This window comes from Sorex fumeus, unplaced genomic scaffold, assembly GCF_029834395.1.
Source record: "Sorex fumeus unplaced genomic scaffold, SorFum_2.1 ptg000019l, whole genome shotgun sequence".
Lineage (NCBI taxonomy): Eukaryota > Metazoa > Chordata > Mammalia > Eulipotyphla > Soricidae > Sorex > Sorex fumeus.
The window spans coordinates 7,660,321-7,685,648 of record NW_026606076.1 but is presented as its reverse complement, the minus strand read 5'-3'; the positions used below and the strand labels follow the sequence as shown (position 1 = coordinate 7,685,648).

Here is a 25,328-nt window from a genome sequence, read left to right as displayed (position 1 = left end):
CCTCCTCCTCCTCCTCCTCCTTGTTGAAATGCTGAAAAAGAATCCCTAGAGAAACAAGGTATATTCATAGGATAAAGTTAATTTCTAGAGTTTGTATAAAGACGTCCGTATATTTTAAAGAATGAATTTTTTCTTTTGAATGTAGTAATGTTTGTAATCTAGCATAACCTCAATAATTTTTTTTAAATGTTTGTAATGCTGTGTACATGAAAAACAATCATATGCTTTGCCTTTAGACCTATCCACTTCATGGAATCTGGGAATGTGACCAGAAATAGAGAATTTCTTCTTCTAGGATTTTCTGAGGAACCAGAAGATCAGCCCCTCATCTTTGTGCTTTTCCTTTTCATGTACCTGATCACTGTGCTGGGGAACCTGATCCTTATCCTGGCTGTCCGCTCAGACCTCCACCTCCACACGCCCATGTACTTCTTCCTGCCCAACCTGTCCCTTGTGGAGATCTGCTTCACCTCCACCACCATCCCCAAGATGCTGGTGAACATCCAGACACACAGCAAGGCCATCACCTATGAAGGCTGCCTCACCCGGATATACTTTTTCATTGCCTTCGGAAGCCTGGATGATTTAATCCTGACAGTGATGGCCTATGACTGCTTTGTGGCCATCTGCCACCCCCTGCATTACACGGTCATCATGAACCCCCGGCTGTGTGGGCTGTTGGTCCTGGTGTGCTGGACCATGAGTACCCTGGATTCCTTGTTAGAAATCCTCATGGTGTTGCCACTGTCCTTCTGTGCACGCGTGGAAATTCCTCACTTTTTCTGCGAACTCAATCAAGTGGTCCACCTAGCTTGTTCTGACACTTTTTTTAGTGACTTGGTGATGTATTTGTCAACTGTGCTCCTAGGGGTTGGTCCCTTCGCTGGCATCCTTTACTCTTATTCTAAGATTGTTTCCTCCATCCGCAGAATCTCCTCAGCTCAGGGCAAGTTTAAAGCCTTTTCCACCTGCGCGTCTCACCTCTCCGTGGTCTCCTTGTTTTATGGCACAGTCCTAGGTGTGTACCTGAGCACTGCTGTGACAGAGAACTCACAGAGTACTACAATTGCCTCCGTGACTTACACCGTGATCACCCCCATGCTGAACCCCTTCATCTACAGCCTCCAGAACAAAGAAATCAAGGGTGTTCTGTCATGTCTCTTTGGGAAGAAACAATGAAACGGAACTTTTTCTGTACTGGTTAACTGCATCAATTCAGAGCTCAAATCTTGAGAATAAGAAATTGTGGTCCATTAAATCAGTGTCAGCATGCTACACAAATGGCAACGATCCAACTTTAAAGTTTGTCTGTTAAGGAGATGAGGGGTCAGGAAAGTAACCTGGGGCATTGGCGGGGTGTCAATGTTGTTCTTGGAGGTGAAGTATTTTATGCCTGAAACTCTATTGTTGATGGCCTTGTAAACCCAATGGCACCAAATTTCAAAAAAAATCTTTTAAATGACAAGGAAGAGAAAGAGACTAACTTTTCTTTCTTTGTTTCTTATATCTAGCCGTGTATTAAAAATTCTTAATTTAAAAAATCTGAGTATAGACCATTTCCCTTCTGTTAAATTTTTATCTTCTCTTGATAGATATATGAAGACTTTACCCTCCATCTCTCCTCTCTTTGAGGTACAGATCTATATTTTCCAATCTATTCTTAGATTTCAAATATAGATGATGCCATTTTTATGAAATACTGGGAAATTAACATTGAATTATGACAACATGGAATTCGGGGGGAGGGGGTACACCTGGCCGTGCTCAAGATTTACTCCCATGTCTGCACTGAGGTGTCACTCCTGATAGTCTCTGGGGACCATGTAGGGTGCTGGGAATCTAACCCAGGTCAGCCACATGCAAGGCAACCCAGCCAATTGTACTATCTCTCTGACCCACATATGGATTTCTTAGAAACACTTTGTTCTTCAATGACCTGCACGCTCCCTTTTGAAATGAGTGTAGGGTGTTGCCAATAGACTAGTGACAAGGTGTAATACAACTAAAGAAAAGAGATATATTTCACAACCAGGAACTTTCTATAATTTTATAAAAATGGAAAATTTAATTCCATATTTTTCCTTTTGGGGAAAATCATGCTGTTGATTTTCCATAGGTGTGTCATTGATTCACTCTGCTTCCTGTTGTGTAGACATCAGTTCTCAAGGTCATGGATCTAATCTCCTCACTAGGATCCGGGTCTCCTCCAGTCCACATCTCTCTCATCTACCAGAGTCACTCTATCTGCTTCAGACTTCCAATACTCTTGGCAATCGTGACTTTTTTCTTTGTTCACAGTGGACTATCTCTGGTTTTAATCAAAGACTATAAAGATTTTGAGTAAACAACATCATGTAAAGTCTATATAAGACATATGGTAACTGCTTGCTTCAAAATTCTGCCAGGGACCAGGCCCTGATGAATAGGTCTGAAGGAGAGACAGAGAGAGATAGAGACAGACAGAGAGAGAGAGAGGGAGAGAGAGAGAAAGAGAGAGGAGAGACACAGAAAGACAGACAGACGGAAAAACAGAGATATAGAGACAGAGATACAGAGACAAAGAGACAGAGAGATAGAGGGAGACAGAGAGAGACAGCGGGGCCAGAGGCCTTAGAGTCTCAGACTACAAGCCCCTACTGACCTCCATATACAGTATTTATTGATGAGAGTCAATAATTATTAATGTTGTTCTTCATCAGAAGAACAACATTCTTAGGTCAAAGGCCTAACTATCTTTAATCTCCTTGGGCTAGAACTTACCCATCCAAAATCTTGAGTCTACCAGGACAAACATCATTTTAGATGGCACTATCCAAGAAAGATTCTTCAGTGAAGGAGGGCAGATATAAAGTAGTCACAGGAAGGGGTATGGTGTCACCAGCAGGTCAACCTGTACCTGGTGGGCGGGGGCGAGTACATCAGCAGGCTGATGGTGCCTTCAGACTTCCTGATATTTCCAAATTGCCACTGTGCCTTTGGCCGGACCCCAACAACTTGGGATCAAGTTTAGCAAAAAGTTAAATGGTTAAAAGTTAGGTATGTGGGAGACACACCCACAAACCACCTCTGGCCCAGCTATATAAGCTCAACACAGGCAAGGGAAGGCTTGGAATAGGGGTGGAAGGTGGTGGTAAGACTGGGGATTTTGGCAGTGGAAAATGGGCACTGGTGAAGGGATGGGTGTTTGATGATTGTATGATTGAAGCTCAAACATGAAAGCTTTGTAACTGTATCTCATGATGAATCAAAAAAGGGGGGGGAATAATAAAACAATAAAATAAAATTAACATTCAGAATAGAATTAAAAGAAAAGTAATGTGGAGATCAGACACTGTGCAGATCACACAACTGCTTCTCCCGAAAGGGAGAATAACATGAGGACATCATAACCATGCCACCGGACTCCATGCTGGGCTGTTTCACATGGGGCTCCCCAGAGGGGGACGGGTGAGAGCCCTCCCCACCCCAAGTGACTCAGACCCAGTAGCCAAAAACCTCCACAACCCAACCACTGCCTTGTTCAAGGCCACTCCCCACGTGCTTGGGCTAAGCCTCACAAAAGAGTAAACATATTCCTGGACCGTGCGGCCACTTTTGCAGCTGCGCAGCACATCATAAAACACTCTCATTATCCATAATTACCACACCACATTTCATGGGGTTCAGATAGTAAGCAACAAATAATAGAGGGAAATATATCACTGTATCACTGTCATCCTGTTGTTCATCCATTTCCTCAAACAGGTACCAGTAACGTCTCCTTCACCCTAGCCCTGAGATTTTAGGAAGTGCCACATTCGAGGCTCTTTCAGGTCAGGGAAATGAGACCCATCATTGTTACTAGTTTTTGGCATATTGAATATGCCACAGGGAGTTTGCCAGACTCTGCCGTGGGGGCAGGATACTTTTGGTAGCCTGCTGGGTTCTCCAGAGTAAGAACTAGATAATAAGATGTCGTGTGGCCACAAATGCTGCCACATGCTTCCGGGACCTGGGTTTTATAGTCTCTGAGTCTTGGCTGTTGATGGGATTACACAGCGCCAGGGGCAGTTGGTGGGTGTAATGCCTACCTACTGGAAGATGGGGGATCTGTTTAGAGGAGGCCCAGTCCCAATTCAAGCAGGCTTGGAGATCTCAGCCCCGGGTCTCGCATGCCTGGGTTCCTCTGTTTGTTTCCTTCATGCGTGAGGCTCATCCGAACATGTGAAGAATGGTTTCAGCATGATTGTGGCTGGTTCCGGAGGTCTTCGGCTGCTGGGGCTCTGCTCGGGGTGGGGAGGGAAGCTCAACCCGCCCCTCTCCAAGGGGCCTCAGTGAGAACAGCCAGGCACGGGGGCAGGAGACTGTGCTGTTCTCTTGAAGGAGCTGGGTTTTATAGTCTCTGGGTCTTGGCTGGTGGTGGGATTACATGGCAACGATGGCAGTTGGTGGGTGTAAAAAATATATATATATAAATATTTTCAGATATATACCAAAGCTCACATCACCCAAACTTTAATAGCATGTTATTGATATACTATAGAATGTCTTAATAGTTCCTGTCAAAATAGGACAATCTTCACACTGTTTCCTATATAAACACTTTTTTTGTAAGCATGTTCAGCAGTTATTCATAACAGATAATATTAAATATACTATTTATGTTGTGTTTTGGGACAGGGATTGGGGCTTGGGATGGAAAATCCCTAATTTGGTGGTGGGAAGGTGTAATGGTCGTGGGATTGGTGTTTGAATATTGAATGTAGTCAAGCATTGTGAACTAACTTATAAAATTAAAAAATTAAAACAAAAAGTAATGTGGAGTTCACACGCAATTCAATCAGTTTCAGTGCTTCTATATTAAAATTAATAAATAGATAAAATAAAGTAGACCCAGGGTCCCTTCCAGGGCAGCCTTCCACCCCAGGGAATCAGCATTCTGTTTCAAAGCCCCACCAACTCCTCATCCTGTCTGTGTGTTTCATCTGTCTAGTCCCCAATATCTTCAGCTCTCCAGAGGTCCAGAAAATGAAGGACACCTAGTGACTGTCCAGCAAGCTGGCCTTGGCAGTCCTTAGAGATATTTTTGGCTTAATTTATTAGTTGAGTCTCACCTTTCCCTGGCGCCCATCCCAGGGCCATTGTAGGGCATTCTTTAGGAGTTAACAGATAACTTGGAAAAAAGACTGGGGTATTTCATAGCCTTGTCCAGAGGGTGATGAGCAATGAGCAGCATCGTTTACTTAGAGTTTACTTACTTAGTTAATTCTAACAGGGATTATCTTGCTTGCTTACAGCTCTCATTGTCTAAACTTGAGCTATATGTCCATCTCTCCTACTTGGCCTCAGTGACCCTCACTGGGTATGGAATTATAGTTGTATGCAATACAACTATAATTTCCAGAGACCTTTTCTTCATCAAGAGTTCAGGAACACGATCAGAATGGGACATTCTCTCTTCCAGCAAAGAATCTACACACATTGTTAGATTTTCTATGATGAAGTTGAATTTTAATATAAACTATTTTGTCCATGTTAAGCCATGAAGAAAGTGATATTCAGTTTTTTAAAAACTATAGTGGATAGGTAGACAAAATTTGTAGTGCTTCTGTGGGTTAGATGCCAATGAATGGGAGGTGCCATCTCTGTCAATTGGGAGACTCAAGGGGTAGCCCTGATAACTCCACACACCTGACTTCTAACAAGACCTCCTAGAATAGCCCCTACCTGCAGGAAATTTCCATCCTGCCCAGGCCAGCCTCCCACAGGGAAGTGGTGTCTCAGAGGTTGAGTAAGAAATGAAGCAGGGATTAATGAGCAGACTCGAGAAGGCTGTAAATATCTCCTGCTCTGGTCAGCTCTTCAGTTGGGTTAGCCTGGACTGGTCAGGACAAGATCGCTGCTGTGGCATCTTGAGTGTGTTGGGGGAAGCCAGGTTTGCATCCTTCCTGATGGCCCATCAGGCTACCAACTCTATCCTCAAGCACCTAGGGAGGAATTTGGGTTTCCACTCGGGGGTTCCCTTTAGCTCCATGAACGTTAGTAAATACCACAGTAATAAAGAAAAGGAATGTGATGTAAATGATGCAGGGGAAGGTGGGAGAGAATGAAAGGTGAGACCACTGCCTGCCTCGGAAGGATGCCAGAATGCACAGTTCATGGCCTTTATGGATATCTTGAATGATTTAACTAACCTATGTGGTTATTACTTAGGGTGACCCAAAGGTAAGCTATTAGAAAATAGAATGGCTGAGGGAAACGCAGAAGACGGGATAGAGATTCACAATGGCCCAGGACTGAGGAGGTTTCTTAAAGGAGTGAAGCATGTGCTTTGCATGTGGAGACCCAGGCTTAACCTCCCACATCACACGGTCTGCTAAGCAGGGCTGGGAGTGACCCTGAACACTGAGCCAGGAGTGCCTCCCAGCATTTCTAGGTGTAGCCCCCAAACTGAATAATGAACTAAAACCCACCACCATGATGTTTCTTTTCCTTTTACATTCTGACTTCATTATATTTCATTATATATATAATCACTGTCACTGTCCTCCTGTTGTTCATCGATTTGCTCGAGCAGGCCCAGTAACATTGTGAGACTTGTTACTGTGTTTGGCATATGGAATACGTCACAGGTAGCTTGCCAGGCTTTGCCAGCGGGTGAGATACTCTTGGTAGCTTGCCAGGCTCTCTGAAAGGGGCAGAGAAATTGAACTTGGGTCGGCCATGTCAGCCGCATGCAAGGCAATCACCCTACCCATTATGCTATAGTTCCAGCCCACATATATATGTGTGTATATATATAATATATATATTATATTCATTACGGGCGTTTGCCTGGCACAGGGATAGCCGGGGTTCGATTCCTACACGCCTCTTAGATAACCCGGCAAGCTACCGAGAGTATCTTGCCCACATGGCAAAGCCTGGCAAGCTCCCCATGGCATATTGGATATGCCAAAAACAGTAACAAATCTCACAATTTGTTGTGAGACATTACTGGTGCCTGCTCGAGCAAATCGATGAACAATGGGAGGACAGTGCAATGCTATAGTGCTATATTCATTACATTACAACTTTTTTTTTACCTATAATAACAAAAAGAACAACAATAAAATAGGGGTTGGAGCCTTAGTACACTGTGAGGGCAGTTGCCTTGAATGACGCCTACCTGGATCAGATCTCTGGTCCCCCATAGGGTCTCCTGAGCTTGCCAGGTGTGACCCCTGAGCGATAGCACAGCGGGTAGGGCGTTTGCCTTGCACGCAGCCAACATGGCCAACCCGAGTTTGATTCCTCCGCCCCTCTTGGAGAGCCTGGCAAGCTATCGAGAGCATCTCGCCTGCACAGCAAAGCCTGGCAAGCTACCCGTGATGTATTCGATATGCCAAACACAGTAACAACAAAGTCTCACAATTGAGATGTTACTCAGCCCGCTTGAGCAAATCCATGAACAACGGGAAGACAGTGACAGTGACAGACCCCTGAGCACTGAGACAAGAGTGCCTCCCAGGACCACTGAATGTAGCTCCAGAACTGAAAAAAACAAACTGAGGTCCCAGCTGGGGAATTTCTTTTCCTTTCCATTTTTCTTAACAGTAAACCTTTCTATTTCTAATATATGTTATTATAATTATAATTGGGGCCAGAGCCATCGTTCAGCAGGTAGGGATCTTGTCTTGGATATGACTGACTCTGGTTTGATCTTTGGCATCCCATGGGGTTCAAAAGCACCGCCAAGAATCATTCTTGAGCTCAGGGCCAGAAGTATGCCCTAAGCAGCACCGGTTGACCCCAAAACAACAATAACACTTAAAAAAAATCAACTGAAATCAAAACGAATGACAAGAAATAAAATTCTTTCTGTTAAAGTAGCTGTAGTAATAATGAATGAAAGTCTATAAGCCATGTTGGCTGCACAGGGAACTCATCTCTGTTATCATTCAGATGCAGCATATTTGGGTCTGTTTACCTGTGAGATACACTCAGTTAAGAACTGTTTGAACAATATGAGCATGGAACAGCATATGGAACAGCACTTGGTGAAGTGCATCATGCTCTCTCCAGGGACTGATGTGCAAGACAATGGCACATGACCTGGAAAGGCTGTGCTCATCGTGAGTGTCACTTTATAATGAAGTCAGAGGGTGTGAGTTCACAAAGTAAAATGAGAGGACTACTACTGTGAAGACTTGTGTGCATTTAGTGGCCCAGAGCTGCCTCCCACCTCCCCAGGCCTCCCCAACAGAGAGACAGAGAAATGGGGAGATGGGGACCACAGTCTGATGGTGAAAATGGCCTGTTTAATGCAGAGTTGCTAGTATACTTATAGAACATCTGAGAGGGCTTGAGGTAAGGACATAGGTGTGATTGATCATTTACATAGATAAACATTTGCAGGAAGAAATTCTTTTGGGGAGATTAACTCAAGGAGACAGTCTCTCATGGACCTCTGTTGATTTTTTTTTATCTTTTCCTCTAACCATATATGTTATCAATACCTGCTGTTGTTTGAATAAACACAATAAGAGACAAAGATCCCAACACTTAGTTCTCTGGGCTCTGAGAGCAAGCGAGGCTTTTACTGTAAATCCCAGACTAAGTCCTCAGGAAAGTTCAGCCTGTCATTCCCACTGTGGCTCCTATCTCTTAAGTCATAACAGCTTGCATTTTACTATGCATTTATAATTTCTAGACTGTCCCATTTCAATGCTGGGATAGTTTTGCCACTTGCTCTGGGTCACTCAGTTCCCATGGCGGGATGTCCCTTTTGGGGTGTTAGGAACTATAGTAACTGAAGCCTGAATCAAGTAATTATGCCCAGGAGCAGAGCTATTTCAGAGTCAATCAACTCCCAAATATTACAAGCATAGCACTGATGGTCTTTCTGTGTTTAACCAAACAATATCGCTCTACAATAAAATATAAAAATATAAAAAAATTTTTCTAGTCATGGCAACTAGAAAATCAGGTACAAATACACATCACTTGAAATACAAAGCAGTACAAATACAAAGTTCAGAATTACGAGAAATTTTTGGCTTATGAGAAATCAGATTGACTTGGGGAGGAGCTGGAGATAGCATAGCGGGTAGGGCGTTTGCTTTGCATGCGGCTGACCTGGGTTCGATTCCCAGCAACCCATATGATCTCCTGGGCACTGCCAGGAGTAATTCCTGAGTGCAGAGCCAGGAATAACTCCTGTGCATCACCGGTTGTGACACCCCCCAAAAAAGATAGACTTGGGGAAATAAGACAATGAAAGGTAAAATACAAAGGAAAGGTTAAAGATAAACGTTATTTATTTATTTATTTGTTATTTTATTGAATCATCGTGAGATAGTTACAAGTTTTCATGTTTGGGTTACAATCACACAATGATCAAACACCCATCCCTCCACCAGTGCACATTCCACACCACCTCAGTATACCTCCGCTTTCCCACCCTCCCCCTGCCTCCATGGCAGACATTATTCCCATAATCTCTCCCTACTTTTGGGCATTGTGATTTGCAATACAGACACTGAGAGGTCATCATATTTGGTCCTTTATCTACTTTCTTCACACGTTAAAGATAAACTTTAACTAAATTAGGGTTGCTAGCAAGAGCATGCTAAGCTTCTCTGGGAGGAGGAAAAGTGACTTAGGTGAGGCAGAGAGGGGAGAGATGGCCCATTCCAACTTTCTCCCAATCCACCTCTGCCACCCAGAGATTGTCTGGGAAGTCTAGGACTGATAAAGTCTGTGGATTAGCCCCTGCATGGTTTGGGCCAGAGCCCTGCCAGCCTCACTAGGTGACCATCAAGCCACACCTGACGTCCTTTTAGTCTTCTTAGCCTGGGAGTTGATCCCCACCATCCAATTTCTCAGGGAGATGCAGACTCAGGCTGGAGTGAGGAACTGCTCTTTGCAGGAAAGTCAGTCCTAGCCTTATAGGTCTTTGTCTTATTCTCACAGAAAACAATTTCAGGAGTAGATAGCAGTGAAGTAAAAATAGATTTTTATCTGGAGATTTTGAGGAAGGGGGGGAAGGGAATGGAAGAGAGTTACATACTCAAGAGAAAATGAGGGCTTCTTCAAGGACAGTTAGAGCCCCAGACACATCTCTAGAGGGGAGGTGCCAGCGACAGATGTGCTCAGGCACTGCATCTGCTCAGCCATGTGGCCACAAGCAGCACAATGGCTCTGGCAGCATCTGCGTTCATTTCCTTTGTTCAAGGTGGATTTATAAGGTTTTCCCCAATCTGCCCCACAAGTGGCCTCTACCTAGGCAAGAGTTCTGGTGCTAGGATTGTTGCCAAGGAGGTAGATTTGGGACAAGTCAGTGGTACTCTTTGGGGAGGTGGAGCGATTGCACAGTGGGTAGGGCATTTGCCTTGCATGCGGCCGACCCGGTTTTGATTCTCAGCATCTCATATGGTCCCCTGAGCATCGCCAGGAGTAATTCTTGAGTGCAGAGCCAGGGGTAACCCCTATGCATCGCAGGGTGTAACCCAAAAAGAAAAAAAGAAATGTATTCTTCGAAATTCTTTTCCTGGCCTTTGTTTCTGCTGGAGCTCCTATCAGAGGGGATGGGTATTCAGCCTTTCAAGGTTATGTTGGGTCCAGGTAAAGTCTTATCAGACCTCAGTTCCTGTGCCCCAAAGGTGGGCTTTTTTAGCATTGGGGTTTTTGGTTTCATGACTTCCCAGAAGTACCATTGCCACAGGCCCTTTCCTATCTACCTGCATATATCACTTTCATTTCCAATGGCCCTAAGCCACTGGTATGACACTGCTTGGTCACTTAGATGGTGCATACTATATTGTGAAGAGGCAGATATGATATTCTTTTATTGTATTTGTAAAAAGTATCGATTTGCTCGAGCAGGCCCAGTAACGTCTCCATTGGAGACTTTGTTGTTACTGTGTCTGGCATATCAAATACGTCACAGGGAGCTTGCCAGGCTCTGCCGTGCGGGCGAGATACTCTCGGTAGCTTGCCGGGCTCTCCGAGAGGGGCGGAGGAATCGAACTCGGGTCGGCCATGTTGGCTGCGTGCAAGGCAAACGCCCTACCGCTGTGCTATTGCTCCAGCCCATAGAGACCAGAGAGATTGTAGAGAGGGTAAGCAGTGGGTAAGCCTTGCTTTGACATGGCCAAGCAGGGTTTGATTCCCCAGCACACAGAGCCCCACCAGGAGTGATTCCTGAGTGCAAACCTGGGACTAAGCCCAGAGAACTTCCAGCTGTGGCCAAAAAGCATTTCGTTAATTATAAATCCACAAATCCAGTAAAACGTTTGCCTGACAGAGTTCAAAATGTCCTTCAAGGCAAAGGGAAATGTTTTCTCTAAGCACTGGGCTGCCAGCATAGAAAGTTTTGCTGCAAGCCTCAAAAAGGATTTGCTCTGAGTCTTCTCCAAGGCCCAAAGAGACCACGGGTCCTAGGAGAATGACCTGTCCAGAGACTCAGTGCTGAGAGCAAGGAAACCAGAGCTAAGAAAATTCTCTATTTTTCTCTGTGCAGCTTGCTTCATCCACAGTCCTGCAAGCCAAAGTGATCACAAGAAAACACAAACACAAAAAACTAAGTCATGCCTGTCACTTTGGAAACAATCAGGGATCTTGACTAAACCCTCACAGGCTTCTCCAGCACCTGGAACCAGGAAAACTGACAAGAATTACACAATTTCTTCTTCTAGGATTCTCAGAGGAACCAGAACTGCAGCCTCTCATCTTTTATTTATTTTTATTTTTTTGCTTTTTGGGTCACACCCGGCAATGCACAGGGGTTATTCCTGGCTCTGCACTCAGGAATTCTCCTGGCAGCGCTCAGGGGACCATATGGGATGCTGGGAATCAAACACAGGTCGGCTGCGTGCAAGGCAAACACCCTACCTGCTGTGCTATTGCTCCAGCCCCTCATCTTTTACCTTTTCCTGTCCATGTACCTGATCACTGTGCTGGGGAACCTGCTCCTCATCCTGGCCGTCAGCTCAGACCCTCGCCTCCACACGCCCATGTACTTCTTCATTTCTAACCTGTCCTTCGTGGACATCTGCTTCACCTCCACCACCGTCACCAGAATGCTGGTGAACATCCAACACACAGCAAAGCAATGAAAGCAAACCTATGAAGGCTGCGTCACCCAGATGTACTTTTACATGCTGTTTGGAGGACTGGACAACTTTATATTGACTGTGATGGCCATTGACCGCTATGTGGCCATCTGTCACCCCCTGCATTACACCATCATCATGAACCCCAGGCTCTGTAGGCAGCTGCTTCTGGTGTGCTGGACCATGAGTATCCTGGATTCCTTGTTAGAAATCCTCATGGTGTTGCCACTGTCCTTCTGTGCACGCGTGGAAATTCCTCACTTTTTCTGCGAACTCAATCAAGTGGTCCATCTAGCTTGTTCTGACACTTTTTTTAGTGACTTGGTGACGTATTTGTCAGCAGTGCTCCTGGGGGTTGGTCCTTTCTCTGGGATCCTTTATTCTTACTCTAAGATTGTTTCCTTCATCCACAGAATCTCCTCAGCACAGGACAACTATAAAGCGTTTTCCACGTGTGTGTCTCACCTCTCCGTGGTCTCCTTGTTTTACGGCACATCCACCGGTGTGTACCTGAGCTCTGCTGTGACTCAGAATTCACAACGCACTACCATTGCCTCCATGATTTACACCGTGATCACCCCCATGCTGAACCCCTTTATCTACAGCCTCAGGAACAAAGACATCAAGGGCGCTCTGGAAAATCTGACTGGGAAGAAAAAGTAAAGGGGCAAATGCATGTCAATTCAGAATCAAATCATGAGAAGCTGGCATTGAGATCTCTCTCAATCAGAGCGGGAAATGGGACTTGATACGTTTATTGATTCCTGAAGTTTTCATTTCTTCTAAATTGTGTGCAACTTTCCTGACAATCTGTACAACAAACTCCATTCATTTCTTTTCTCTTTGATATGAAAGACTTTTGTCCCCCTGGGCTGTGCTGACTCTCTCAAATGAATTTCCAGCCTGGGATCTGAATGATTTAGAAATCCTCATTTACATCCTGAACTTCATGGGATTCCTATGAACAACTGATTCTCAAAGGTTAAAAAGTTTACCATGATAATTGGGAGAGGCAGATTTACCGAAAGATTTGCCCCAAAGTGGGATCTTACTGAAACAAAGAGGACTGTTTGCAAACTAGCCACTGTGTGGTTTCCTAAAAGTAGAAGATTGAACAGTTTCTCATTTTGTGCCACATATATGTGTGTGATCCTGACTTCATTGCTCTTCCTGATATGCAGACCATATTTCGAGTTCAGGGGCTTAATCTGCTCACCAGAAACTTGTGTCTTAGCTGGTTCTTGTCTGTCATGCTTGCTGGAGTCACTGGGAAAATGGTTATCAAAGGCGGATTTTTGTGTGGAATTGATGCATAGCACAAATATGAATAATTTAATAATTTTATAGTCAGAGAAGTAGTAAACATGATAAAACATAATTTTAAACTGCATTTCTTATATCTTTAACTTTTATTTGGTTTTTGGTTTTGTGTATTTATGAGGTTTTCTTTGTGTGTGTATATGAATGTGTGTGCATACGTGCATGCGTGCGTGCATGCGTGTGTGTGTGTGTGTGTGTGTGTGTGTGTGTATGTGTGTGAATCCCCCTGCAGTGGAACTCAGGAGACTGGGGCAAGGGCAGCCTTCCTAGGGACTCTTGAAAAATCCTGAGAATTCCAGTAATGCCCATCCCTTCCCTCTCTTATAACTTTGGGCAGATAATTGGATGCTACTTATAAAATATTAGAGATATTTACTCTCTCTATATATATAGAGAGAGAGTAAATATATACTATCAGGTCATCTATTCATAGTAAAACCACAGCTTTAATTTCTTTTCTAATTTAGATGCTTTTGATTTCTTTTTCTTGGCTGATATTTAGACCAGCTTAAGAACTTTAGGCAATAGGTTTTCCCTGAAGCTTGATATAATTCATTAGTGAACCTGTCCGGATTGGATTTCGTTAGGTGGATATTTTTACTTTTGTGAGTGTGTGGATATTTTCACACAGTAACAATTCCCTTACTCCTGATTGGGCTGTTCGAGTTTTCTGTGGCCTCCTGATTCAGACTGCAGATCCCCCAGATTGGAGACATAAATGTAGTCATAATAATGGCTTATAATCTCTTCTCCTTCTGAAATACGTGTTAAACTTCCTCCCCTGTCATCTCTGATGCACCTTATCTGAGTTTTATCTTTTCTTTACAAGTCCAGCTAAGTTTTTGTCTAATTAGTTTTTGCTAATTCTTTTCTTTCCTTTTTTCTCTTTACACTTAAATTTTTATTTAATTTAACAATTAAAAAGTCAAAACACAGTGGAGCTGGAGCGGTAGCACAGCGGGTAGGACGTTTACCTTGCACGTGGCTGACCTAGGTTCGATTCCTAGCATCCTATAGGGTTCTCTGAGCACCGCCAGGAGTAATTCCTGAGTGTATGAGCCAAGAGTAACCCCTGTGCATTGCCAGGTGTGACCCAAAAAGAAAAAAATAGTCAAAACACTAATTTAAAGACTAGAAAAATAATTTTAAAAAATTCAAGTATATTTGGTTTGAGTAATCCCATCAACGGCCAAGACCCAGACACTATAAAACCCAGCTCCCAGAAGAGAACAGCGCAGAGTCTCCTGCCTCCGTGCCTGGCTGTCCTCACCAGGATCCCTTGGAGGAGGGTGGGTTGAGTTTCTCTCCCCACCCTGAGCAGAGCCCCGGCAGCTGAAGACCTCCGGTTCCAGCCACAGACATGCTTAAGACCACTCTACACATGTTCGGACGAGCCTCACACATGAAGGAACCACCTTATTATCTTATTTTCTAGTTCTTACTCTGGAGAACCTGACAGGCTACCAAAAGTATCCTGCCCACACGGCAGAGTCTGACAAACTCCCCGTGGAGTATTCAATATGCCAAAAACCAGTAACAATGATGGGTCTCATTCTCCTGACCCTGAAAGAGCCTCGAATGTGGCATTTTTTAAAATCTCAGGGCTAGGATGAAGGAGACGTTACTGGTGCCTGCTCGAGGAAATCAATGAACAACAGGATGACAGTGATACAATGATTTGATTTGAGATAAAATTTAGCCTTACCTTGATTTTAAGGTCTACAGCTCAGTGGAGTTTAGTATATTCAAAACCCTGTACCCCCATCATTGCTAATTTCAGAACACTGAATCATTCTCCCAAGTGACCCGTACCTCTCCCAATCTGTCTTGCTCCCACACCCCAACACCACAACATTGCTTTCTGTCTATACACATTTGACCTTTCTGGACATTTCATATGAATGGGCTCTTGTAAAATGTGGCATTTTGTAATCTAGTTTTTTTGAGCATAACGTTTTGTAGATTCGCCCATGTTGTTCGCTAATTCTTTTCTGTCACTGTCACTGTCACTGTCACTGTCCTCCCGTTGTTCATCGATTTGCTCGAGCAGGCCTGGCAAGCTACCCGTGATGCATTTGATATGCCAAACACAGTAACAAGTGTCACAATTATTTTCTAAAAGATTGCTCTCCACTTCTAATATACATGTGAAAATCCTCATTAATTTGACAAAATTGAGCCCTGACCAAGAATATGATTTCAAAGGTTTTTCATTAAAGTAGCACAATCTTCTTTGTTATCCTGGGCATTGACACTCTCTAGAGACCTCATAGGCTGAGTCCTATCACTAGGGCTTTGAAAATGCAGGGAACTTAGCCAAGACTGATTAGCCACTGTTGGCTCTTGGAATCTGTAAGTTGGGTTTAGTTTAATTGATGGGTGGTGAGTGTAAATCAGGAGATGCAAAGGTGGAGTTATCAAGTGTTTATAGCAGGTGTTTATTCACAAGGTCTCCTGGAAAACTGGAAACTTCCATTCTGTCCAGACTAGTGTCCCATGGGGCAATCATGCTCTCAGAGGTTGGAGTGAGACAGTAAACAGGGCTTAATGAGCAAACACAGGGAGCGGTAAATATCACCTCTTTGGGGTTCCTCGGCTTGTTTTCTCTGGAGTATGTGGACATGGTTGTTGATCTCTGAGTTCTGCATTTGTCTGGGGCTCCCCAACCTTCCCTCCTTCCTGCTGTCTTGTTTGGGTTTCAGTCTCCAGAAGAAACTTCCCCAGAAGGATTTTGGAAACACTCAGGGATCTCCTTCCAGACACCTTACCTAGGTAAGTTCACATTTCATGTGTCCTCAGCAAAATAAGGTCAGAGTGAAGAAAAGTTTAGGGCATCTACCTGAGAATAACCTAGGAATAACCAGCCTAGCCCAGATGATAGTCTCAATATTTTAGGGGCTATTCTTCAATTCACACATAAATTACGTATTACTTATAATGACCAAAAGATAAGGAATAATTGAGAAAGCGATTCAGGGGTCAATTTGGGCAATTATATTAACATTGGGTGAAGTAGAAGAAGAACTGGAGGGTTGTGATTTACCAGCAAAAGTTGCAATAAAGTTCAAATATCTTTAACATTAATAGAGGTGTGTAAATATTGCCTTTGAAGTCAGGGGTTATCCTGTGTACACATTTCTGTATTTATTGGAATACAGTACACTTGAGTATGTTTGCCTATGCAAGAGAAAAATCCAGACAAAGAAATGTGTGAACAGATCTTCAAAAACAGATCGTTAATACCATGATGTCCATTCATGAAGATATTCATGCCAAATAAAAGTATATGCGTGGAAATAGATGTGTTAAGAGCTTTATTTTATAATTATTTCACCTCCCCTGTCACTAAACATATATGCACTCTGAGACACAGGTCAATTTTTCACAGAAATTGTCTCGAGTTATTTTAATTAGTGTGATGGGGAACAATGATTTTGTTCCTGTTTTTCCTGAAGTGACAGTGACAGTTCTCATGTCATTTGATTCCATTTAGCTAATATATGCATGGACAGTTATATCAGGGTGAATGCACAAAATGTGACTATTTCTGTCCATGAAGATCCTTATTGGGTCCATGTCTTAATTGAAAGAAATGAGCAGTCACTTTAATATTTTTCACAGAAATACCCCTGCTTTAAAGGCAAAGTGAGAGGCTGGAGCAAAATAGCACAGTGGGTAGGGCGTTTGCCTTGCACACGCCTAACCAGGTTTGGATTCCCAGCATCCCATGTAGTCCCCCGAGCACTGCCAGGAGTAATTCCTGAGTGCATGAGCCAAGAGTAACCCCTGTGCAACCCTGGGTGTGACCTCAAAAGCAAAATAAATAAATAAATAAATAAATAAATAAATAAAGGCAAAGTGAAGGTCCACTCTCATACTTACTTTTCACTCTTCATAGACATTTTCTCTTTCTTTTCACATCTCTCTCCATTCTTACATTTCTCCAGCCTTTTGGGAGTAGTGCTATTTCTCAACATTGCATAATATTCCCCTATCATAGAAACCATTCTCCTTAACATTTGACTACGAAGCCACTGGGAGGTTCCCAGGTGACTTATGAGATGGGGGGGAGGAGAGAGGTAGCAGCCTCAAGAAGGAATCTACGACTTTCTCTCTACCCACTCTGCCACCCTGGGAATGGCGGGGGAAACGTAGGGCTAAGAGTCAGTTGTGAGCCTTGCCCTTTTCAGGCAAGGAAGGTCAATCCTACAGCTTACCCAGGTAGGGAAGAATTTCAATAGACAGGGAGTGAAGTATATCAGGTTTTATTAGGAAGGTTGTAAGGGGGTGGGAATGTAGAATAATGCATTTGAGAGAGAATGTAAATTTCTCCAGAGTGGCAAGGAAGCCCCAGGACACGTTCCAGTATTACAGTATGAAAGTCTACATCTGCCAAGGGGAACGTAGGTAACATGTGCTCTCGAGCACCATATGCACTCAGCAGGAAGTGCTTGGTGGCACATGTGCATGCTTCCTTTATTTAAGGTGGCTTTTACAGTGTTTCTTCCAGACTGGCCCACCTGGGGCTTTCTATCCAGGTAAGTCCATTGCTAGGGTGCTTGCCAATTGGTAGAATTGGGCGGAGTGGATGGTCTTGTTTGATATTCCTTTGCTGGTCTTTGTTCTTGCTGGAGCTTCTCTCAGAGGTGTTGGACAATAAACCTAAGTGCTTTAGGTTTTATTAGTGAATTGCCCCCTTTCCTCCTCCCAGAGAAACTTACTTTAGTTGACCTTTCACCTTTCACTTTAGTTAGTTTATCTTTCACCTTTCCTTTGCATTTTACCTCTCATTGTCACAGTTCCCCAAGTCAGTCTTGATTATGTATAAGCCAAAACTTCTGGTGATTCTGAACTTTGTATTTATACTTGTAGTGCTTTGTATTTCAAGTGTATTTGTATTTCAAGTGTATTTCAAGTGATGTGTATTTTATCTGTATTTCAAGTGTATTTCAAGTGATGTGTATTTTACTTGCTTTTTCTATTTTCCCTATAGCCTTTTTATATTTTACTATAGAGCCATGTTCTTTGGTTAAACCCAGAAAGACCATTAACACTATGCTTCTAATATTTGGGAGTTGATTGACTCTGAAATATATCTACTCCTGGTCATTGGTCATAATCACTTGACTTAGGCTTCAGTTACTATAGTTCCTAACACCCCAAAAGGAAGGTCGCACTGTGGAACTGGGATGGACCTGGGTGAGTGGCGAAGCTACGCCAGCATTAAAATGGGACAGTCTAGAAAGCATAATGAATGGTCTTCATGCAAGCTGTTATGACTTAAGGGAGAGGACCCCCTAGGGAAAAACAAGTTGAACTGGCCTTAGGAGATTTAGTCTGGGGTTTATGTAAGTCTTGATTGCTCTCAGAGCCCAGAGAACTACATGTTGGAATCTTTGTCTCTTACTGTGTTTATTCTAACACAGCAAATATTGATAACATATATGATTAAAGGGAAATATAAAAGTAGAGATCCCTGAGAGAGTCTCCTTGAGTTAATCTCCCCAAGAGAATTTCCTCCTGCAAGTATTTATCTATGTAAATGATCATTCACACCTATGTCCTTACCTCAAGTCCCCTCAGATGTTCTAATAAGTATGCTAGCAGCTCTGCATTAAATAGGCCATTTTCACCATCAAGCTGTGGTCCCCCATCTCTCTGTCTCTCTGTCTATCTGCTGGTCTGGGGAGGACTGGGGAGGCATCTCTGGGCTACATACGTAGTCACAACATCCACACATACTGTGTGAATACACAGGAGGGGTAGAGCCTTCTCTGGGTCTGTGTTGGCTTCGGGTAAAGGTCCTAGCAGGCTTTAGCTCCTGTGTCTGGCAACCGGAGGGCTAGTTGACTTTATTACTTCCCAAGAACTCATTGTCATGGAGAGGAGAAACCCTTTCCCTATCTGCATGGCAAATGCTTCAACTACAGATTACATTTATATTTTTCTCGGTTACTTCAGTCCAGGTAGCTTTGTAAACATGAAACTAGAACTTCTATATGAATTCTTTTTCAATTTCCTGGAACTTTGCTCTATGATGCTATCGCTCCGGCAGAGCCTGGCAAGCCACCTGTGACGTATTTGATATGCCAAACACATTAACAACAAGTCTCATGATGGAGATGTTACTGGGCCCACTCGAGCAAATTGATGAACAGTGGGAGGACCGTGACCGTTCGTGTTCTATGATGATGCTTGATTGCTTAAATGGTGCATAATATATCATAGAGACAGATATTATCACCTTTTATTAGATTTGTAAATATTATAGAGACTAGAGAGATGGTATAGTGGGGAGGGCACTTATTTATACATGGATAGCCAGAGTTTGATCCCCAGCACACCATTGGGTCTCCAGAGACCTACCAGAAATGATTCCTGAGTGCAGACCTGGAAGTAAGCCCAGAGAACTGCCAGGTGTAGCACTGCACTGTAGCACTGTCATCCTGTTGTTTATGGATTTGCTTGAGTGGACACCAGTAGCGTCTCCATTCATCCCTGTTGCATGCTAGTGTAGCTCAATGACATTTGCTCACTCCAGGAGCACAAAGTGAGACATGTTGTTACTATTTTTGGCATATCGAATATGCCACGGGTAGCTTGCCAGGCTCTGCCATGTGGGCAGGATACTTTAGATAGCTTGCCGGGCTCTCCAAGAAGGACAGAGGAATCGAACCTGGGTCGGCTGTGTGCAAGGCAAATGTCCTACCCACTATGCTATCGCTCCAGCCCCCAAACAAACTATTTTGTTAGTTATAAATTCACAAATCCAACAAAATGTTAGCTTGAATAGAATTAAAATTGTCTTTTCAAAGCAACGGGGAATATTTCCCCTGAACACTGTCGGCAAAAAAAAAAAAAATGCTCCAAGCCTCAAATAAGATTTGCTCTGAATATTCTCTAAGGCATAAAGAGACCCCGGCTGCTCCTAGTAGAGTGACCTGTCCAGAGACTCACAGTGCTGAGAGTGAGGAAACCAGAACTAAGAAATTTCTCTATTTTTCTCTGTGTAGCTTACTTTATCCACAGTCTTGCAAGTCAATGTGACCAAAAAAAAATTAATACAGAAACCTAAGTCATGCCTGTCACTTTGTCACTTTTAAAATGAGCATGGATCTTGACTAACCACTCACAGTCTTCTCCACCACATGGAACCAGAAAACCTGACAGGAATTACAGAATTTCTTCTTCTAGCATTCTCAGAGGAACCAGCACTGCAGCCTCTCATCTTTTACCTTTTCCTGTCCATATATCTGATCACTGTTCTGGGGAACCTGCTCCTCATCCTGGCCGTCAGCTCAGACCCCCACCTCCACACGCCCATGTACTTCTTCCTGTCCAACTTGTCCTTTGCGGACATCTGCTTCATCTCTACCACTGTCCCCAAGATGCTGCTGAACATCCAGACACAGAGAAAGGCCATCACCTATGCGGGATGCGTTGCCCAGATGTACTTTTACATACTGTTTGGAGGATTGGACACCTTTATATTGACAGCAATGGTCTATGACCGCTATGTGGCCATCTGCCATCCCCTGCACTACACGGTCATCATGAATCCCCAGCTCTGTGGACTGCTTCTTCTGCTTTCCTGGATTATGTGTGCCCTGGATTCCTTGTTAGAAATCCTCATGGTGTTGCCACTGTCCTTCTGTGCACGTGTGGAAATCCCTCACTTTTTCTGTGAACTCAATCAAGTGGTCCATCTAGCTTGTTCCGACACTTTTTTTTAGTGACTTGATGATGTATTTGTCAGCGGCGTTCTGTGGGGTTGGTCCCTTCTCTGGGATCCTTTATTCTTACTCTAAGATTGTTTCCTCCATCTGCAGAATCTCCTCAGCTCAGGGGAAGTTCAAAGCCTTTTCCACCTGTGCATCTCACCTCTCCGTGGTCTGCTTGTTTTACGGCACAGCCCTAGGTATGTACCTCAGCTCTACTGTGACCCAGAACTCACAGCGCAATGCAATCGCCTCCGTGGCTTACACCATAGCCACCCCCATGTTGAACACCTTCATCTACAGTCTCAGGAACAAAGACATCAAGGGCACTCTGACACGTCTCCTTGGGAAGAAACTATGAAACCGCACTTGTCCTAGTACTGGTGAACTGCATCATTTCAGGACTCAAGTTCTGACACAAGAAATTGTGGTCTATTAAGTCAGAGTTCAACCGTGGGACCCAAATGACAGTGATTCAACTTTAAAATGTGCTTATTAAGGAAAAGAGGGAACGGGAAGGGAATCTGGGGCTTTGGTGGGGGGACCTGACACAGGTTGGTCTTGTAGGTGGAAATTCTATTGTTGAGGGTTTGTAAACCACTTGTGCCTAAATAACAACCAAGAACAGTTTTAAATTAGAAGATGCAGAAAGCTCCTAATTTTACTTTTTTTCCCCCTTTGAGCACCTAATAAAAATTCTTTATTTAAGAAACCAGTGTGGATATATGACTTGTATTTTTAATTCTAGCATTGCTTTATGTTAAAAAAATTATCTTCTCTTTATAGCTACATGAATACTTTATCCTTTTTCTGCTTTCTTTGGAATAAAGATTTATTTTTCATAATTTATTCTTAGCTCAAAAATATTTTTCATATATTTCTTATGAGATATTTGAAAATTACTCTGTGATTAGAATCACATAGAACTTTTGTTTGTTTGGGGCCATAAATTGTTGTGCTCAGGGCTTACTCCTAACTCTGCACTCAGGGATCACTCCTGGAAAGCTCAGGGGACCATATCAGGTGCCAGGGATTGAACCTGAGTCAGCCACATGCAAGAGTGCAAGAGAAATTACCATAAGCTGACCTATCTTTCTGGCCAAAACATGGATTTTTTTTTTTTTTGCTTTTTGGGTCACACCTGGAGATGAACAGGGGTTATTCCTGGCTCTGCACTCAGGAATTACCCCTGACGGGGTCAGGGGAGACCATATGGGATGCTGGGATTTTGAACCTGGGTCGGTTGTGAGCAGGGCAAATGCCCTACCCGTTGTGCTATCGCTCCAGCCCCTAAAACATGGATTTCTTAAGAACACTTTATTTTAGAAGACCGACATACTCACTTGTTAAATGGGTATAGGATGTTTCCAGTAAAAGTAGAAATAAAGTCCAAATATCTTTGAATGAATTAAAGTGTGGAAATCTTGCAATTGATTTCTTGGGCTATCCTGTGAAAACACATTGTGATTTTTATAATGCAGTGCCTAGCCCTGAGAAATACCCAGTCTAGAAATATATGAACATATCTACAATAACAGTTTGTACTATGGTATCCACTCGTGATGATATTCATGAGAAAGAAAACTATGAAAGTGAAGGGGCCGGAATGATAACATAGCAGAGAGGACAATTGTCTTTCAGACAGCATTTCAGAGAGGGCATTTGTCTTTCACTGAACTGATCCCAGTTTGATGTCCTTTAACCATGTGGTCCCATGAATATAACCAGCAAAGATTCCTGAGCACAGAGTCAGGAGTAAGCACTGAGCAACATCAGGTTAACCACTGCCCACCCCCCCGCCAATAAATAAATAAATAAAACCCAACTATTAAGTAGAAAGAGATGTGCTAAAGAGTTTTAATTTAAAATTTTTTATATCCTATGTGACAAAACATATCAGTCTATTGAGACAATGTCTATTATACATGTAAATTGTCTCTTGAGTCATTTGCTTAGTGTGATGGGGTTAATAATAGCACTGTAGCACTGTCCTCCGGTTGTTCATTGATTTGCTCAAGCGGGCAACAGTAATGTCTCACAACAAATTGTGAGACTTGTTGTTACTGTTTTTGGCATATTGAATACGTCATGGGTAGCTTGCCAGGCTCTGCTGTAGGGGCAAGATACTCTTGGTAGCTTGCTGGGCTCTTCGAGAGGGCAGAGGAATCGAACCCGGGTTGGCTGCTTGCAAGACAAACATCCTACCCGCTGTGCTATTGCTCCAGCCTGGGGGGGTGGGATGTTAACATTAGTTATAATAGTTATAATTATTTTAATAATTTTTGTAAAGGCCCTCCCGTTGATCGTCGATTTGCTCGAGCGGGCCCAGTAACGTCTCCATTGGAGACTTTGTTGTTACTGTGTCTGGCATATCGAATACTCTCGGTAGCTTGCCGGGCTCTCTGAGAGGGGCGGAGGAATCGAACTTGGGTCGGCCATGTTGGCCGCTTGTAAGGCGAACGCCCTACCGCTGTGCTATCGCTCCAGCCCTCTGTGCTATCGCTCCAGGGCTGGAGCGATAGCACAGCGGGTAGGGCATTCGCCTTACAAGCGGCCAACATGGCCGACCCGAGTTCGATTCCTCCGCCCCTCTAGGAGAGCCCGGCAAGCTACCGAGAGTATTCGATATGCCAGACACAGTAACAACAAAGTCTCCAATGGAGACGTTACTGGGCCCGCTCGAGCAAATCGACGATCAACGGGAGGGCCTTTACCTTTAATAATTTTTAAATTATTAAAAATATTGTTAAATGCCAGTAGGGCATTTGCCTTGCAAGCAGCCGACCAGGCCGACCCAGTTTCAATTCCTCCACCCCTCTCGGAGAGTCCGGCAAGCTACTGAGAGTATCTTGCCTGCATGGCAAAGCCTGACAAGCTACTCGTGATCTATTCGATATGCCAAACACAGTAACAAGTCTCACAATAGAAACATTACTGGGCCTGCTCAAGCAAATCGATGAACAACGGGAGGACAGTGACAGTGATTGTTAAATGGTAATTTTGCTCCTTCTTTGCATGGACTCATTCAAAACAATACAGTGTTCATATTATCTGTTTCCATGTGGCTAATTTAAGCATGTGCAGTTATATTTTTCAGGGTCAATTAAGACACTCTTACTCCATGTGTGTATGTTTGGTGGGGTGTGTTACTTGAAAGAATTGATAAATTTAATATTTTTAAGCTAAGAAGCTTCTGCACCTCAAAAGAAACAGTGATCAAGATACAGAGACAGCCCATGGAATGGGAAAAATTATTTACCCAGTACCTATCAGTTAAGGGGTTCATCTCCAAGATATATAGGGCACTGGTAGAACTTTATAAGAAAAAACCTCCAACCCCATCAAAGAATGGGGAGAAGTAATGAACAGAAACTTTCTCAAAGAAATACAAATGGCCAAAAGGCACATGCAAAAATGCTCTACATCACTAATCATCAGGGAGATGCAAATCAAAACAGCAATGAGCTATCATCTTACACCACAGAGATTGGCACACATCAAAAAAAAAAAAAGAACAATCAGTGCTGGTGCTGATGCAGGGAAAAAGGGACTCTTATTCATTGTTGGTGGGAATGTTGACTGATCCGGTCTTTTTGGAAAGCAATATGGGCATTCTTCAAAAAAGTAGAAATTGTGCTTCCATATGGGAATATACCCCCGGGATGCAAAAACACACAAGAACAGACTGGTTAAAGAAACTATAGTATATCCACACAATGGAATTTTATACAGCTTTTAGGAAAAAATGAAGTTATAAAATTTGCTTATAAATGGATGGACATAGAGATTATCATACTTAGTGAAATAAGTCAGAAGGAGAAGGACAGACATAGAGTGACTGTACTCATATGAGGGATATAAAAAAATAAAACATAGTATGAGACTAACACCCAAGGACAATAGAAAAAAGGGTTAGAACAAATTACCCATGGTTGAAAGCCGGCCTCAAGGGCTGGGGGAGATGGCAGTTGGAACAGAGAGGGGGCCATTATGACAAAGATGGTTGGAAGGTATCGCTCTGGATGGGAGATGGTGCTGAAAGTGGGTAAAGGAACAAACATGATGGTCTCTCAGTATCTGCATTACAAATCAGAATGCCCCAAAGGAGAGGGATGGGGGAGAGAGAGAGAGAGAGAGAGAGAGAGAGAGAGAGAGAGAGAGAGAGAGAGAGAGAGAAGAAAAGTACCTGCCATAGAGGCAGAGGCAGGCTGGGGTG

General features: G+C 43.4%; 1 protein-coding gene and 1 pseudogene across 1 annotated transcript; both read left to right on the top strand.

Moving 5' to 3' along the window:
- Positions 1-249: 249 nt before the first annotated feature.
- Positions 250-1,179, top strand: LOC130022497 (olfactory receptor 7A10-like). Its single transcript, XM_056113267.1, has one exon. The coding sequence runs from the start codon at positions 250-252 to the stop codon at positions 1,177-1,179; it is 930 nt and encodes a 309-aa protein (XP_055969242.1).
- Positions 1,180-20,542: 19,363 nt separating this feature from the next.
- Positions 20,543-21,473, top strand: LOC130022496 (olfactory receptor 7A10-like; annotated as a pseudogene).
- Positions 21,474-25,328: the final 3,855 nt, after the last annotated feature.